Below are 17,209 nucleotides of genomic sequence, written 5' to 3'. Positions count from 1 at the left end.
TATGGTGCTTCCTATGGTGCTTCCCTGTCTTCTATGGTGCTTCCATGTCTTCTGGTGCCTCCCTGTCATTTCCCTGTTAAGTCATTTACACATAACTAAAGAAACTGATAATTTCTGTATTGTGTGCATGTCTGAAGTTATCCCTTGTCTATTGCCCTACCTTTAATATATTCGCATGACTGTGTCGCTTCTTATTTCTTTTTGGAAATGGCATACAGTATATAGGTTGAAATCTTTATTTCAGGTACATCGTTATCAATGGTGCCCTGTCTACAGAAAGGAACGTGACACTCAAAGATACACGATTCATAATAGAGAAGAAAAACATGTGTGTGCGTGACTGTGTGCACCTAAAAAAATGTGATGGTTGATTTAACTCAGCGTATATTTTTAGAGGATTTTTAGAATGTATAAAAACCAAATGTAGCAGAGCAGAAGTAATTTATTGACATAATACATAATACATTGAGTTTGTTTAGAAATACAAACAAAAAATATGAGACTATGTTAAAAGAAAATATATAATGAAACAAATAAAAATAAAGGGGGAATAATACAAGGTTGGGCCACTAAGGTTGGGAAAGGTTTAACAGAAGCCTTGGTAAACAGGTAAAGGTGTTTTAAGATGAATGAACTAAAATGAAACAAAACGGATGAAGAAATGGAATAAAATAAGAATCAAATCAAATGAAGTGAAGGGGGGATTAAAACAAGGGTAGAAGGCTACACATGACTCAAAAACGAGTCCTGCCGATAAAACAAAAACAAAAAGGTTTTGTGGAAACCACAATGGAAGGGGCACTTCTGGCTCCGTGTCCCATCGTGTGGAGACGAGGGGGATGGGAGTGATGTAGAGTAATCGTTCTAAAACGTTTTTTGGCTTCAGTATGCCCTTTTTCCTTATTTCTGAATACAAAGTACCATTGAGGGTCGCACTCAGAAATGAAAGTCCATAATTTCTATTGTTCCATATGCCTCATGTTGACAAGGATAATAATAATAATAATAATAATAATACATCAAACTTATATAGCGCTTTTCATAGCACCCAAAGTCGCTTTACAAAACAAATCAAAATAAACAACTTTAATTAAGAGAGAAGTATTTAAAAGGCAAAACATTTTGCAAGGAGAAAAACATTAAGCTAAGAGCCAAGGTTTCGGCTATCCAGCCTTCATCAGTACACTTTCTCTCACGCACTGGTGAGCCGCGAGGGTATTGCATGTGGGCCACCAAATAATTGGCAAAACACAAAATGATAATTCAACATTGATATTTAAAAAAATGTTATAGCAATAAATTAGAACTTGAAGTAGCCTACACTACGTTAGTTCGATTGATCCCAGGTGGAACACAAATCGAGTGATTGATCGTTCAAATGAACACGCTTTGAAAAATGCACGCGGCCCACCCATATGACCATTTAACACGGCTGCGAACGCTTTTGAGGTTTGTGGGCTCCGATCCAGAAAAGGTTGAGAACCACTGATAAAAAACTGAAAGAATATGTACATTTCTTTTTTTTAATATATATATATTTTTGGGTATTTTTCTGCCTTTTTTTGTTATTGATAGTATACAGTAGATTGACAGAAAATGGGAGAGAGACATGGGGAGTGACACGCAGCAAAGGCCGTCGGGATCGGGATTCGAACCCTAGGTGCAGCCTATAGGTGCCCGGACCACTACGCCAGCAGCCCGGGCCAGATATGTACATTTCTATACAGTATATATATTCATGCTTTAGTATTTTTTCTAGTACAGTATAGGACCTATATAGACATAATCACGTGCAGAGAGCTCCAGCTCTCTCTCCATGAGAATGGACCGCAGAATGATAGCTGTAATAGTGTTTTTAATGAATGGCCACATTATCGACCCATCATTGCGTGTTAGCCCCAGCTCGACCCCTGTGGATCACACGCATGTCCGTGCACGTACACACACACACACACGCGCGCGCGCGCGCGACAGAGAGATCAAGGAGCCAATACGACGCTTCGATACACTCGGTCAATAAGGCCTAGGGTGACCTATCGGATTGGAGGCAGGAGGGGTGGGTTTGATACTCTGTGTGTGTGTGTGTGTGTGTGTGTGTGTGTGTGTGTGTGTGTGTGTGTGTGCGCTTGTGCTTGTATTACTATACTTGTAAGGGCCAAATGTCCCAACAAGTATAATATAATCGAGAAACAGACATTTTTAGGACAATTTTCTTGGTCCTCACCAGATAAATGGTTATTTTATGTTAAAAAATATATATATAAAAACTAAAGTAAAACATTTTAGGGTTATAATTAGGTAATGTTCAGGATGGGGTTAGGTTTAGGATTAGGCATTTAGAGGTACCTAACCTACCTCAGAATGCCTACGAGTTTCCCTTATTTTGTACTTGGTTGTGTGGCGAGGTCACACATCGGAAAATAGACGATCTACAAGCTTGTGAGCTTGAAGATCTGCTATTTACAGGATCTGCTATTTTCATTGTGCCGTACAGTGCCATCCTACAGTCTGTCCTCACAATTATAGTGATACAAATGTGTGTGTGTGTGTGTGTGTGTGTGTGTGTGTGTGTGTGTGTGTGTGTGTGTGTGTGTGTGTGTGTGTGTGTGTGTGTGTGTGTGTGTGTGTGTGTGTGTGTGTGTGTGTGTGTGTGTGTGTGTGTTGGGTGACCGGGTAAGAGAAGAAGAAAGGATCCATAGCATTGACAGAACTCCCTTGGTTCTCATGCGTTCTCATTAGACACACTCTATTAGTCCCCTCATGCACCTGTCTCTGTAGGCTGCTGCCTGTGGGCTGAGCTGGTGATATGGGGGGTGGGGGGGGTACAACAGTGCCTCAAACACATCGATTGAATAGATTATAAAAACAATTTTAATCAATATTTCAATAAAATAATCAATGCTGTTTGACAACAAAAAGTCATATTTTGACTTTTTGGGCGAATTTTGACCAAACGTCAACCTGTGACGTGAAGGGGAGGCAAAAAAAAGTCAGAATATGACTTTCGGGGAACATACGATTTACGATTCTGTGCCAATCGTGACATAACTCGGACGGCACTGAGTCGGCTCAAAGCGGACTTCACAACGCTCGGCACGGCTACTCGCTCTCTTTAGCTCACTCGGCAGTGCCTCCCGTGGCTCAAGTCCGCTTGAGACGGCGCCTTCGACGTTTGAACCGTTTTTTGGACGGATCGTCAAAAACACTGAGAACTGGACTGGTCCCAAAAACTCAACATATGCCAATTATTTGCCCCCCTTCAAGGCACATATTGACGTTTGGTCACTAAGTCACAATATGCCTTTTGGGGAGTGAGACGGTGTTGAAATAATCTATGAATAATTGATCTCTATTTTGGGCAAGTAAACAAAAGTAAATATATATATTTTTTATATAAAGAAAACCTGAAAATAACCGATCTACAAGGTTTTATAAACATTGAACAATGACAAGAGCTTGTGAGTGACTAAATAATAACTACATTGGGAAAATAACGTATTAATTTGGAGGTCCATGACATGAAAAAGTGTCAGGTCCAGGTGTCCATGTGTCCATGTGTCCAGGTATCCAGGTGTCCAGGTGTCCAGGTGTCCAGGTGTCCAGGTGTCCAGGTGTCCAGGTGTCCAGGTGTCCAGGTGTCCAGGTGTCCGAGCTTCTAAGAGGACAATGGAAGGTTGTTTGAAGGTGTGACAGTGGCCGGTGACAGCGGGCAACTCCCTTGGTTGAGCAGATGGGGGGCGGGGGGGTCTCTGGGTGTGACTGTGTATGTCACCGTGTCTGTGTGTGTGTGTGTGTGTGTGTGTGTTTTGTGTGTGCAAGGATTCTGTGTCCGTGTGACCGTGTCTATGAGAGAGAGAGAGATTGTGTATGTGGTGCAGTGGTGTAAAGTAACTAAGTACGTGTACTGAAGTACTGTACTTAAGTACAATTTTGAGGTATTTGTACTTTACTGGATTATTTCCAATTTTCTGTACTTTTAATTTACTTATTGTACTTTTACTCCACTACATTTATTTGAAAACTTTAGTTACTAGTTACTTTGCAGATATAAATGATTACATTATAAAACATACATTATCCACCTTAGCCCTATTTTATACATAGGCTATTTGAAAATAGCCGATATACAAGCTCACAACGCGTCGCGATTGTGAGCTTATAGATCTGCTATTTTCTAATATTTAGTACTTTTACTTTTGATACTTTAAGTACATTTTGATGCCAATACTTTTGTTCTTTTACTCAAGCAAATTTTGAATTCTGGACTTTTACTTGTAACAGAGTATTTTTATATTGCAGTATTGGTACTTTTACTTAAGTAAAGAATTTGAGTACTTTTTCCACCACTGATGTGGTGTGCGTGGTGTGTTTGCATTTTGCGTGTTTGTGTGTATACAAACAAAGTGTCTGTACGTGTGTGTGTGTGTGTGTGTGTGTGTGTGTGTGTGTGTGTGTGTGTGTGTGTGTGTGCGTGTGCGTGTGCGTGTGCATGTGCGTGTGTGCGTGTGCGTGCGCGTGTGTGTGTGTGGCTTCACTCGGGCGTAGAGTGCAGCCGGAGGGCACCCTGATGAACAGAGATGGAGGGCTCTGACATGGCCGTCGTCACTCCCATCTTCTTAAGGGACCGCTCGTCTGTCACCGACATGGAGCGACTGAACGCCGGGCGAGGGGTGGAGGTCGAAGTCGAATCTGAGAGAGAGGGCGAGAGAGAGAGAGAGAGAGCGAGAGAGGTGGGTTAAGGGGAGGGGAAGGAGGTGAAAGTTGTGATTAAATGCAGCGGGTGGAATGAGAGCGATGGGAAAGAGAGATTCTAAACGTGTGGGCCGGGGGCCCCACTGGTGGGCCGTAAGCATATTGCAAGTGGGGCCTCAAATAATTGGCAAAGCACTGAGATTGTATTCATAATATAACACTAATCAAGAAAAAGAAGTAAATAAAGGCTTTTTTTTCTGTAAATCTTGAAAAAAAAAAATCTTGAGTTTTCATTGTGATGCCGATAAATAGGAACTTAAATATACAATTGTAGTTCCATTGATCAAAGCCTGAACGCGATATCGATCATTAAAACAAACAACAAATGCACGCGGCCCACCCATCTGGCCACTTAAGATGAGATTTTCAAGTGGGCCCTGATCCACAAATGGTTGGGAACCACTAGATGGTTATCACAAAAGACAACAGGATGGGTAGAGAGGACATGAGAGATGAGGGGAACCTTATTTGACTGCCAATTTCTATTCTGCATTACTTAAGATGTGTATCTGTCTTGGGCCCTATATTAGTGACTCTCATTGGTATTCGCCTCACATGTGGCTTTCCTTTTTATTAAACTCTCCAGAGTCGACCGCATTGATTTGCTTTTATTATTTCAGATGAATGGAATTCAATCTGTTACTCCCTCTGTGATCAGAGGCGAGGGCTCGGGGGTGCAGTGGCACCATTTGGCCTGTAGGGGTGTCAGTGAGCGTCGCTGCAGCTTGAGCAATGACTGCAGCTCTGATGCAGCCCTCCATATGCTGCTTACACACACATGCACGCTCGCACGCACGCACATGAGCACACACACACACACACACACACACACACACACACACACACACACACACACACACACACACACACACACACACACACACACACACACACACACACACACACACACACACACACACAGTACATACATACACATACAGAACCATGCATGGAAGCAGGCATGTACACACACACACACACACACACACACACACACACACACACACACACATTGAATAACACATGCAGTCATAGACAGGCACATACAGAGGAAAGCATACAAGCAATTGCAAAGAAACACTCAATTGAATGTCACTTACACGCATGCATATATTACGCGGCGCGCGCACACACAAATTAATCATATACTAACACTCCCACAAATGCACGCTCAAATTAGTCGCATACTAAACCACGCACGCACACGCACACACACACACACACACACACACACACACACACACACACACACACACACACACACACACACACACACACACACACACACACACAAGCGCATGTATGCTAACATATGCCATGCACCAAGCCAGCACACAGACCATATTGTTGGCTGCAGCTCTTGTGTGTAAGGACGAGGTAAGCTGTAAGGTTCAGTAGACAGACCTGCAGGGGGCAGGGTGACCAGACACACACACACACATGCACACGCACGCGCACGCGCGCGCACACACACACACACACACACACACACACACACACACACACACACACACACACACACACACACACACACACACACACACACACACACACACACACACACACTGGAACCTTGTATTTCAACTTTTTATGCCAACCCCCGTCCCAAAAAATAAATAAATGAATGCCCGGCTACTTTGTTGTACGACAGTAGTAGTCACAATTGTGAGCTTGTATACAGATCTGCTATTTCCTCTATTTAAAAAATTTATATTGAAAGTGAAAGTGATTACGTGTGTCTGTATAGGTTCAACATCAACATTGAACCAAGTACAAGAGCTTAAATGTGACTAAATAACAACTACTGGATCCATTGGAACACGCAGGGTTCACTTTTTTACTCACTTTCTTGAAAAGTAACCGTTTTGGACCTACAACCTACACCCTACAGCACGATGTACCTAATCATACACACAGATACACACCAGTGGTTCGCACAGTGGGTTCTATGGACCCTTAAAGTTCCTTGAGGGGGTGGCAAATGGTCCCGTGCAGGTCTGTAACTCTGAGAGCGTACAAATGGAACCAAATGGACCCTTACGGGTCCATTTGGTTCCATTTGTACGCTCTCAGAGTCACGGGGGGTCCGTTAATTATACTAGCAAGAGAACCACTGACATATTCCAGCACAGTGACATCCATGTATCCAGACAGGGACCCCCCAGCAGGGCTGACATTTGCAGTAAGTGCTTCTTCACACACACACAGGCAGGTTATTTATGTAGAACATCTGGTGACAGGAACAATAGAGGTGGCTGGGTTGTTGTTTTTTCCCCCCTGCCTGATGCATTAGCATTAGAACAATCTGCACTCCATTCTTCTCCCTCATATCTTAGCCTGGGCACCAGAGAAAACATTGGATTTTTTGGAACACCACAACAATTTTTTTTTGCCCATTTCTCTACCTGTTAATGTCGTTATGCCAATTGATTCCTCCCCACATGCATTTTGTGTGTTGTCACTGCCGTTGTATCCTACTGACTCACCTGCCAGTGAGGAGCCCCCTCCGGGAGAACGTAGAGCCTTCGTCCTACTCCTCCCGCCCAACACTCCCTATTAGTGATGCGCGGGTCGGGTTTTTTCATGACCCGCCCCGCCCCGCCACGGAACCCAACCCGCCTCAACCCGCTATACGCGAACCCATGTATAAATCTATGGCTCGCGGGGCGGGTTGAGCCCCGCGGGTCGTACCTATAATTCTGTAAAATCAAGGTTAGAAAATAATCTTCAAGTAGGCTACACCCCAAGTGTATTCAAACTGTTTTATTGTTATTATTATTATTATTATTATTAGGAATAAAGACAAAACAAGAGCATTTGATTTTTTTTTTTTTTTGCGTGTGAGAGTGGCTGACCCGCTCACCCGCAGCCCGCATAATTACTTCTGAAATCCTGACTCGACCTCGACATTTGAGACTTGACCCGCGGAACCCGCGGGTAACGGGTCAACCCGCGCATCACTACTCCCTATGCTGACAGGTGCCACTCCAGCCCGTAGGATTACGTGCAGTGATATCACCCCATACCCCGCCCGGCTTTCATCCTCCGAACACTCGACACAGCCGAATGCATGGATTTGAACCCACAACCTCCGCGGTGGTGGGCGGCTACTTTACCACTGCGCCACCCGAGTGGATAAAAGTTGACATTTTTGAAAAAAGAAAAAAAAAACCTGTTGAGTGTCAAAGTGTCAACTCCGAACTCGATTTACAAGTCAGAATAGATTTAACTCATTCTCATCAGTGTGGCCACGCGCTACCCGAAGTGGGCATTCGCTCCTCGCTCTGGGGGTCGCCTAACAGTGCTCAAGACCGCTGCTGAAGCGTCGAGATTCAACACACAGGTGTCTGTGGAAGTATTTTTTTCATCTGGTGTTTGGGTTGCATTATCTTAACACTAACACGCCTTTTCTCAGTCATTCATTCCGTCCAACCCGTTCTTCTCTCCAAATGCGTCACATTTTGCACCTCTGTCAGGAGGAGCCTGTGGTATATTGGCCCTTATTGCTTATATTTTATGACAGTGTGCAAGTAAAAACCATATAGAAATGATACTATAGTAAGGGCAATCGTGAGTGTGTTGTGACCCAGCCTGGCGTTTGCATAGCTAATCAGGGACTCTGCCCTGGTGTGAAATGCATTGTTGACCTGAAGACATCAGGTCTGGGTTCCTGACATACAGTTGCTAATCAGATTGAGGCACTGATCAAAGAAGTTGATCAACAGGTGGGGGGATTCTCTGACCCCCCACCCATCTGTTTGTAATGTGAAGCTATTGTGTTATAAAAGGTGAATTAAAATGTAGCTCAGGGTGTCACACTACACCAGCCGAAAGGCTGCGTGGAGGAGAGGGCTCCTGGTTCTCATGCTATGCTGTTGTACTTGAATGCTGAATAAACCACTGAATGATCGGAAACCTGGAAAGCTGACGTCTCTTCTTCTCCTCTACCTTATTACAACCAACCAGCCTGCTAGCACGCAGTTTACTGCCTCAAATACACGACAAGCCCTAAAAACGTCAACAATTTGGCATGATGGGTCATGTCGCGACATGCTTTGGTGTAGAAAAGAAACAAAACATTTGAACCTGTGAGCTTGGTAACATGTAGACTGCCCTAGCGTGTCATGATATCATGTCTAGACGGGCGGGTTCAAAATCTCCGGAGAGAAATTCCGCCGGATCCTATTGGTTCACCGATCTGTCCGTCAGCCCCCGCCCCGCCCCGCCCCGCGCCCCTCCTCCTCCCCAATGTGACGCCTTGGGAGCCCTGACGTCACAACATTTGGAGCGACGCCCACTGAACTCTGGTTGGTTGGGGAAATGAAACACTTCCTATGCCCGGAACATCAACTGGTTGGTCCAGGCTTTTGTTTTTTTAGCTAAACTAAAAAAATAAAAGCCTGGAGATGGAGGCTAGGTAACATGGACCAAGCGTCTTTACACAGGTCACTACACAGTAAAAACTGAGACTGGGGTCAATTCATATTTAGTAATAATAAATAGTAAACTATACATAATAAAGAAGACTATGTGCAATTTGCAATTAAACTGAGCTGAATTCAACACATTATTAATTGCATTTACTCAATTTTGTTGAAATAAAATAAGACGTGAATCACTGTGTAGAATTTAATTGCATTTTTCAGTAAAGTAAAATATGCAGAAATGTTTTAAGTTTTACTCACTGGGTGAAATTGAATTAATCCCAATTGAATTATTTATCAATTGAGTTTTACTAAATTTTGTTAAATAAAATCAGCTGTGGATAACTGAGTAGAATGTAATTGTATTTTTCAATTATGTCATACAGATGCAGAAAATTGGTAGATTTTACTCATTGGGAGGTCATAGATGTTGATCTTCTCCCCAATTATTTGCACCATACTGCTGCCATAATGCTATACCGATTTAGGCTACCCACTGTTTTCAATGTAATTTGAAGCTCTATCCAACGATAGCTCGTCACAAAATGTGTGTACACACACCCCAAATCATCACGTATTGTATCTCTGTCATTTTTCCTCCCCAATTCGTCACTACAGAATGTGTTGCCCCGTCCCTATAGATAGATACAGACAGAACGTACAGACAGAACGTATAGACAGAACGTACCGCTAATTTGCTAACACTACGGCTAACTAAAGCTATCATTTCCTGTTGCAATGACTGTTAGAATTGTGTCCTGCAGAACTGACATTACATATCATTATTAATTGCATATTCATCGACAGCATTTACATTCTTCTTAGACGCAGACACACTCAAATGTAATAAAGGTTGATGTTGGCTTTCCAAAAGGTTGACATTTTCAGATTTAATTCTAAAAAACGTACTCTTTTTATCCCATCCCTTTGTGTGTGTTTGGTACTTTTTTTTTTTTTTACATTTCCGTGTCTGTACCATCTGTGCTCTCTGCTTATTATGCTAATTGAACAGCAAATACAAGAATAATCAGCGAGGAGGACAGACATCTATTTCAAACACTTTACAGGATTCTATTTGCTTTGTCTGCAGCACTTTGCACCTGTCACTAAACGCGTATGGCTGACTGTACTTCAACAGTCTCTCCTCTCCTCCAGCACTCTCTCTCTCTCTCTCTCTCCTCCAATCTCCTCTCCTTGTACTCAGTGGTGTAAAGTAACTAAAGTACATTTACTCAAGTACTGTACTTAAGTACAATTTTGAGGTACTTTTACTTTACTGGAGTATTTCCAATTGTCTATACTTTCACTTCTACTCCACTACATCTCAGAGGCAAATATTGTACTTTTACTCCACTACAATTATTTGAAAACTTTAGTTACTAGTTACTTTGCAGATAGAAATTATTACATTATAAAACATACATTAACCACTTAGGCCCTATTTTATACCTAGCGCTATTTGAAAATAGCCGATCTACAAGCTCACAAGCGTCGCGAGCTTGTAGATCTGCTATTTTCAAACATTTTAGCACTTTTACTTTTGGTAATTTAAGTACATTTTGATACCAGTACTTTTGTACCTTTACTCAAGTAAATTCTGAATTCCTGACTTTTACTTGTAACGGAGTACTTCTACATTGCAGTATCCTCCAATATCCTCTCTAGTTCTCCTCTCCACCCTTGCCTTGCCTTGCCTTGCCTTGCCTTGCCTTGCCTTGCCCTCTCCTCTCCTCCAATCTCCTTTCCTCTCTCTGTTGTTTTGACCCTCTATCCTCTGTCCCATTTGCAGTCCGTACCCTCCTCTCCCCTCCCATCTATCCTCCAGTGGGCATGTTGGTTCAGTGAAAGGTCAGGGGGTCACAGTACCTGTGTTCTGTCCACATTTCACTTTGCTGTTGGTCATCTCCTGCAGCTCTCTCTCGTACTCCCTCACCTGCTCCAGAGTCATCCCTGTGGAAGCACAATGGCTCATGAAATATACATTTTGGATTTCATTAAATTGATTTTCAGTCTACTCTATACACTATGTGTGTGTGTGCTGCCTTTTTTGGTTTTATGGAGCTACTCTGCAGTCGCATAAAATCCTGCCTAATGCTTAAGCCCATTGATTGATTGATTGATTGATTGCGGTCTTACAGGAGGTATAGGGAAAGGTAATACTAAAAGGATAACAACACAAAAAGCCATAGGGGCTTGTTTCCATTGTGGTCCATTGTACTCAATTCATCAGTAATACATATAATGCATACAATACAATACAATTAAAATACAAACATTGGAATAAAGCTCAGTAGAATCATAAAGTTTCTTTCTCTCTCTTACAGAGAAAGGAGGGGTGGGGCTGGGCTGGGGGCAGAGGATTCTACTATAAAGATGTTCAAGGAGTTGAACTATGTTCAATTATATTTTGAGGACAGGACTTCTTTTAGGTTAGTTTTGAGTTTGAGTAGGGAGTCGAGGTCCGTAATGGGTTTTGGTACTGTAGCTCATTCCACATTTTGGTAGCAGCATAGTAGAATGCAATTGTGTTATTCCCATGGGTATCACTCACTCCAGAGATATAGTTTGTCAGGTGTCTGGGCACTTGAACCCTATAGTGCGGTGCTTCTCAAAACTTTTCATTTCAAGGACCCCCAGTTTACTATGCATTGGGGCCAAAGACCCCCGTAACTCTGAGAGTGTCATATAGAGTACACATGGAACCCTTTGGTTCCATTTGTACATGCTCAGAGTTACCACTCGTTTAGTTGGGGACCCCCTAGAAACCCCTCAAGGACCACTGTCCCAGTGTACCTAGTCTGTGGCGAACATGCTGTGAAAATAGCAGCTCTACAAGCTCACAACGTGTCGCAAGATTGTCGCTATATGTGATGAGTCATTACAGCTTATTGTAGACTGGTTATGACAATTACTTTTTACAATTTAGCCATTTAGCAGACACTCTTATCCAAAGCGACTTACAATAAGCAAGGTAATCACATACATCAAATGCAGAGAGACAGTGTAGAGCCTCAGTAAACTAGAATCGCAGGTAAACCAAGAACCGAGCATCAGTGTAAACGATATACTATAAAAAATAATAATCTGTGCATTGAAACTATAGGATACCAGGTGAACAATGAAACTAGTATCGGTACAAGCAACATGTTATCTAAATTACATTCTTACATTGAGGTCAAGAAAAACGCGCACAAACCAAATTATGGTCATGTTTGGTACATGAGTCAGTATGAACCAGGCCTTATCCTATCTTATACATGTCATCTTTATGTACACTATGTATATTTCCGTAATGATACTCATTGAGTTCTGTCATTTCACTTTGTATGTCAGAGTTGCAACACACCGTGCCATTCGTCGATCCAAGCCACCGCTTGCCTGTGACCGACCAATAGGATGTCCCGGATGTTCTGCGAGAAGTTTGGAAACAAAAATGTTAAGAAGCAAATAATGGTGAAAAATAAACCATTTATAAAATAAATGACAAAGTGGTTGAGACCTCCACACCCAGATCCACACATAGTAAAAACTGGAGCTTTTGTTTCAGTGTTAACCCTGCATGGCGTCCCTCTTTTAGGCATAGATAGGTGAAACATTTCCCAAAAAATGCTATAGAGTTTCTAAAGAGTAAACAAATGACAAAAACATAGCACATAATGCTCACAACACTTCATGATTTTAGATAGGCTAATATTGTACTTTTACTCCGATACTACTATTTGACAGCTTTAGTTACTAGTTACTTTGCAGATTTAGATTATTATCACAAAACATACATTAACCACTTCAGCCTTACATATATTTCTGCCATTTGAAAATAGCCGATCTACAAGCACACAATGCGTCGCTTGTAGATCTGCTATTTTCAAAAGATTTGTATACATTTTGAACTTGTGAAATGGGACATTCTGCACAATGAGTACTTTTGGTACATTAAGTACATTTTGATACCAACACTTGTGTACTTTTACGCAAGTAAATTTTGAATACCATACTTTTACTTGTAACAGAGTATTTCTACACTGCAGTATTGATACTTTTACTCAAGTAAAACATTTTAGTACTTTTTTCCACCACTGTGTGCTACATGCCATATTTTAAAGTCTACCTTTATATCTTAGTAGTGCTGAGCCAGCTATCTGTGCATCCGGTTCTCTCATGCATAACCGTCCGGCTGGGTTATGGGACTATACAACTGCGGCTACAGAGCCCATATAGCCCATGGCAACAATGCTAATAAACAGCTCAGATCGATTTTTGTCAACCCACTGAGGAGAAGAATGGATGAGGACAGAATGTCAGACAGACAGACAGACAGACAGACAGACAGACAGACAGAGGTTTCCTCATTTTATAGTAGGATGATGACATCCCCCGTCGATCAATCTTCCACACAGAGCTATAATTCATTCTTCTGGTGGATGGAGACAGACACGGTGCTGCCAAGGGCTGTTTACAGTAAACAAACATGGTGTTCTGACTGAGCGTTGTGAGCTTGTAGAGCTTATGTATTTTTATCGAAAGATCTCGATACATTTTGAAGACTTGCGGGGACAAGAAATGGGGACATTCTGCAAAATGAGTACTTTTACCTTTGATACTTTAAGTATATTTTGATGGCAGTACTTTTGTACTTCAACTCAAGTCAATTTTGAATACAGGACTTTAACTTCTATGGATTACTTCCATATTGTGGTATTGCTACTTTTACTTAAGTGAAAAATCTGAGTACTTTTTCCCCAACACTGGAAGATACTCGTAGAATGCAATTTAAACGTGTCTTCAAGTGGTTAAGTGAAATAATATTACCGCTAGCCCCGAGCTAGGACTAGGATTATATCCTGGCTGCATGTACCTTCTCCCATATGCCTCCCACACGCACAGCCTTTCCAGAAATTAGACAATTATTGCCTCATTTAAAATAAATATTAAACCTACGCGAGGGATACGCACACCAGCCACACTCCACTTGTTCTGGAAAAATTGACTAAAAGCTCATTTAGCAAATCATGTTTCTTGTCATCATGTTTTCTTGCTTGCTTATATTGTCAGATTCTGTTGTATTGCAAAGGACCCAGACATACAGTGGTTGTACAACGGGGAGCACACAGAAGCACTCCTCTGCACACACAAGCAAATCCAATTAGCTGTTGGATGCCTTTTGTTTGTATGCAGTATCATACTGCATACAAAAGACCGTGAACTCTATTGCAGATCATCCAGCCATCCAGCCAAGATGTGGCTGCAGTGTAAGACTAGAAAATGTGCTCCTCGGAGCACAAGTCTCCGCCAGCAGACCCGTGCTATTTTAATAGCACGGGTCGTCTTGGTAGAACGGGTCGTCTTGGTAGAATGCGCGTGGTTTTTGGTGTTCTGCAGGGGCGACTGAATATGTAGTGTCTGCATCTAAAAAAAAATCTTCTTGAAGCAATGTGTCATATGGGAGTCCTCGTAATTGACTGGTTTGTTCAAATGCTTGTCTGTCTTCTTCATCTTCATTGTCTTGAACAGTTTCAGCAGTTGATTGGTGTGTTTGATCTATGTCAGTTTTCTCTAGTGCTACATAATGTATTTGATCAAGGTGGCCAATTGTTACAGTATTAAGACTTCGGCCTTGTTGTGGGATCAATTCAACTCTATAGTCCTCTTCTGTGTTACTGTTGTAGATGAGTATGCTTTCTTAGCTTTGGCCTTCTGCGCCTTTGCTTGACCAATGTTAGGTGTTCTCAGAGGGACACACACACGCACGGACGGGTGATTTGTACTGGAAGGTACTGTTCCAATCAAGACTAATTGATCCTGTCTTACCTCACTTCAAAAACATAAATGGCTTTTTGAAGTGACACACCTATTTATAGGATTTTATTTCGTCATGCGTCCCTCTAGCCAATCAAAGGCATTGGTGTCAACATATTGACACGTGTCACGTGGAGCTTGACCAATGTTAGCTTGGCTAGGAGGGAGGTGAACACACAGCGGGACGAAGCGAAAACATACTCTCCGCCTCCGGCGGAGACAATAATAGAAAATAATTTGTAGAACCTTAGACCCTTGTAGGATATTGTCTGGATAGCGTATTCTCTAAGACTGCACGATACAATGGCAACTTCAACTTGTGCTCTATACTCTGTAGACCCCAAGTCTATACGTAAAAACTAAAATACATCCGCTGTTGTATTCTAGAGCAGTGGCTCTCAAACGACCCCCAGTTTGGGGACCCCTGCTCTCTAGACCAGTGGTTCTCAACCTTTTCAGGCCATGACCCCCCAAAATAATCATATTTGAAATGGAGACCGCCCCAAAATAATCATATTTGAAATGGAGACCGCCCCAAATAATCATATTTGAACTGGGGACCGTCCAAAATGATCATATTTGAATTGGGGACCCCCAAAATAATCATATTTGAACTGGGGACCCTCCAAAATATAATCATTATTTGATCTTACTCCAAAATAATCATATTTGAACTGGGGACCCTCCACCCTGACAAGCACGTGGAATTGTTGGAGTTGAGGCATTACATATACTGTAGGCCCGGATTGGACGGTCTGGCACTTCTGGCAGATGCCAGAAGGGCCGGGCAGTCTGGGGCCGCAGCCAAGCCAAGCAAAAAAAAAAGCCAAGCTATTAAAAAGGTCTTAAAAGTCCTTAAATTGTCACTCCCTGTCTGGGGAGCCCCCCCCCCCAAAAAAAAGAAAATCATGTGGGGATGGTCCCATAGCATGTGTGTTGCAGATCATACATTCATGCGCGTGTGTGTGTGTGTGTGTGTGTGTGTGTGTGTGTGTGTGTGTGTGTGTGTGTGTGTGTGTGTGTGTGTGTGTGTGTGTGTGTGCGTGTGCGCGTGCGTGCGTCCGTACAGTATGTGTGTGCGTGTGCGTGCGCGTGTGCGTCCGTCCGTACAGTATGTGTGTGCACTAAATATTGTAAATACTGAAGAAAGTAAAAATACCTCAAAATTGTACTGAAGTACAGCACTTGAGTACATGTACTTAATTACTTTACGTCACTGGCGTTTTGTCTCACTTTGTGTATAAACTCCTCCGTCCGCCCCTGGAAGCCGTAGACCTCGAAGCTGCACTCCACCCTCTTATAGGAGCACATGGTGGGGTTGGTGTGGTCCCTCCAGCCCTCCTTCAGGGGTCCCCGGCCCGTCTTGCTGGACTGCCATTGGCTCAGGTCCTGCACGCCGTACAGAGAAGGGATTTAGGCAAGCATGTGTGTTAGCAGGTACCGAAATATTGTTCGTAAGGGTCGCGGCCTAGGGCAGGGGTCTTCAACGTTTTCAGGCCAAGGACCCCCTAGCTGAGAGAGAGACGAAGCAGGGACCCCCTCTATATCGTATAAAATGGTGTTTCAGATTCAACATTTTTTGTTTACGCGGTCTGCTCTTTTTCCCCTCTACACCTCTGCCTCTTTGCCAAAAATAGCCGATCTACAAGCTCACAACGCCTCGCAGCGCGAGGCATTTTGTGCATGCGTGTATAAATGCGACTAATGATTATTTGTACTTGTAGATGATATCAATGAATCAACACAAAACAATTCTAATTCATTTCCTATAATCAACTAAATTGATAAGTCTGATTAACTACTTAATACTTTGTCATACAATCAAAATGAGCCGATCTACAAGTACATCTGCTATGACGTATTCTGTATTGATTTATTTATTTATTATTGCTCTTATAATCAAAGTGATTATAGTTCGCTACATGCATACTTATTAGCATGCGTGAGCATTAGAGAGAACGTGTGTGCATTTGTTTCTTTGTTTAGCAAAGATAACTTGACAACTTCAGACGGGCCGATTGAATTGAGACTTACGGGAAATTATCATTCATTTTTGGATCAAAAAGGTCCAAAGTAACGGTCACAGTCAATGTCAAGGTGAAAATGGAGAAGGGAAGTTCAACGTGGTCGGAATGAAGAGTAGCTGCTCTGAACAGGTCATTGAATAGGTCAGGGTGTTGGTGTGGGCTGTATGTATTTGGGTGCAATTCTTCAATGTAGTCATGTATGCCTAATTG

At 42.4% G+C, this 17,209-nt stretch overlaps 1 protein-coding gene across 1 annotated transcript in view; it reads right to left on the bottom strand.

Moving 5' to 3' along the window:
• Positions 1-424: 424 nt before the first annotated feature.
• The window catches only part of pitpnc1b (phosphatidylinositol transfer protein cytoplasmic 1b), a 39,447-nt gene continuing 22,662 nt past the window's right edge, over positions 425-17,209 (bottom strand). The window contains exons 6-9 of the mRNA XM_080425415.1: positions 16,206-16,361; positions 12,523-12,586; positions 11,043-11,126; positions 425-4,689 (exon numbers count right to left, since the gene is read on the bottom strand). Coding sequence (XP_080281541.1) covers positions 4,532-4,689; positions 11,043-11,126; positions 12,523-12,586; positions 16,206-16,361 — 462 coding nt within the window. The 3' untranslated portion in view covers positions 425-4,531. The remainder of the gene's footprint in view (positions 4,690-11,042; positions 11,127-12,522; positions 12,587-16,205; positions 16,362-17,209) is intronic.

Source organism: Gymnoscopelus braueri, assembly GCF_963280865.1.
Source record: "Gymnoscopelus braueri genome assembly, chromosome: 4".
Lineage (NCBI taxonomy): Eukaryota > Metazoa > Chordata > Actinopteri > Myctophiformes > Myctophidae > Gymnoscopelus > Gymnoscopelus braueri.
This window is presented reverse-complemented; position numbering and strand designations above follow the sequence as displayed.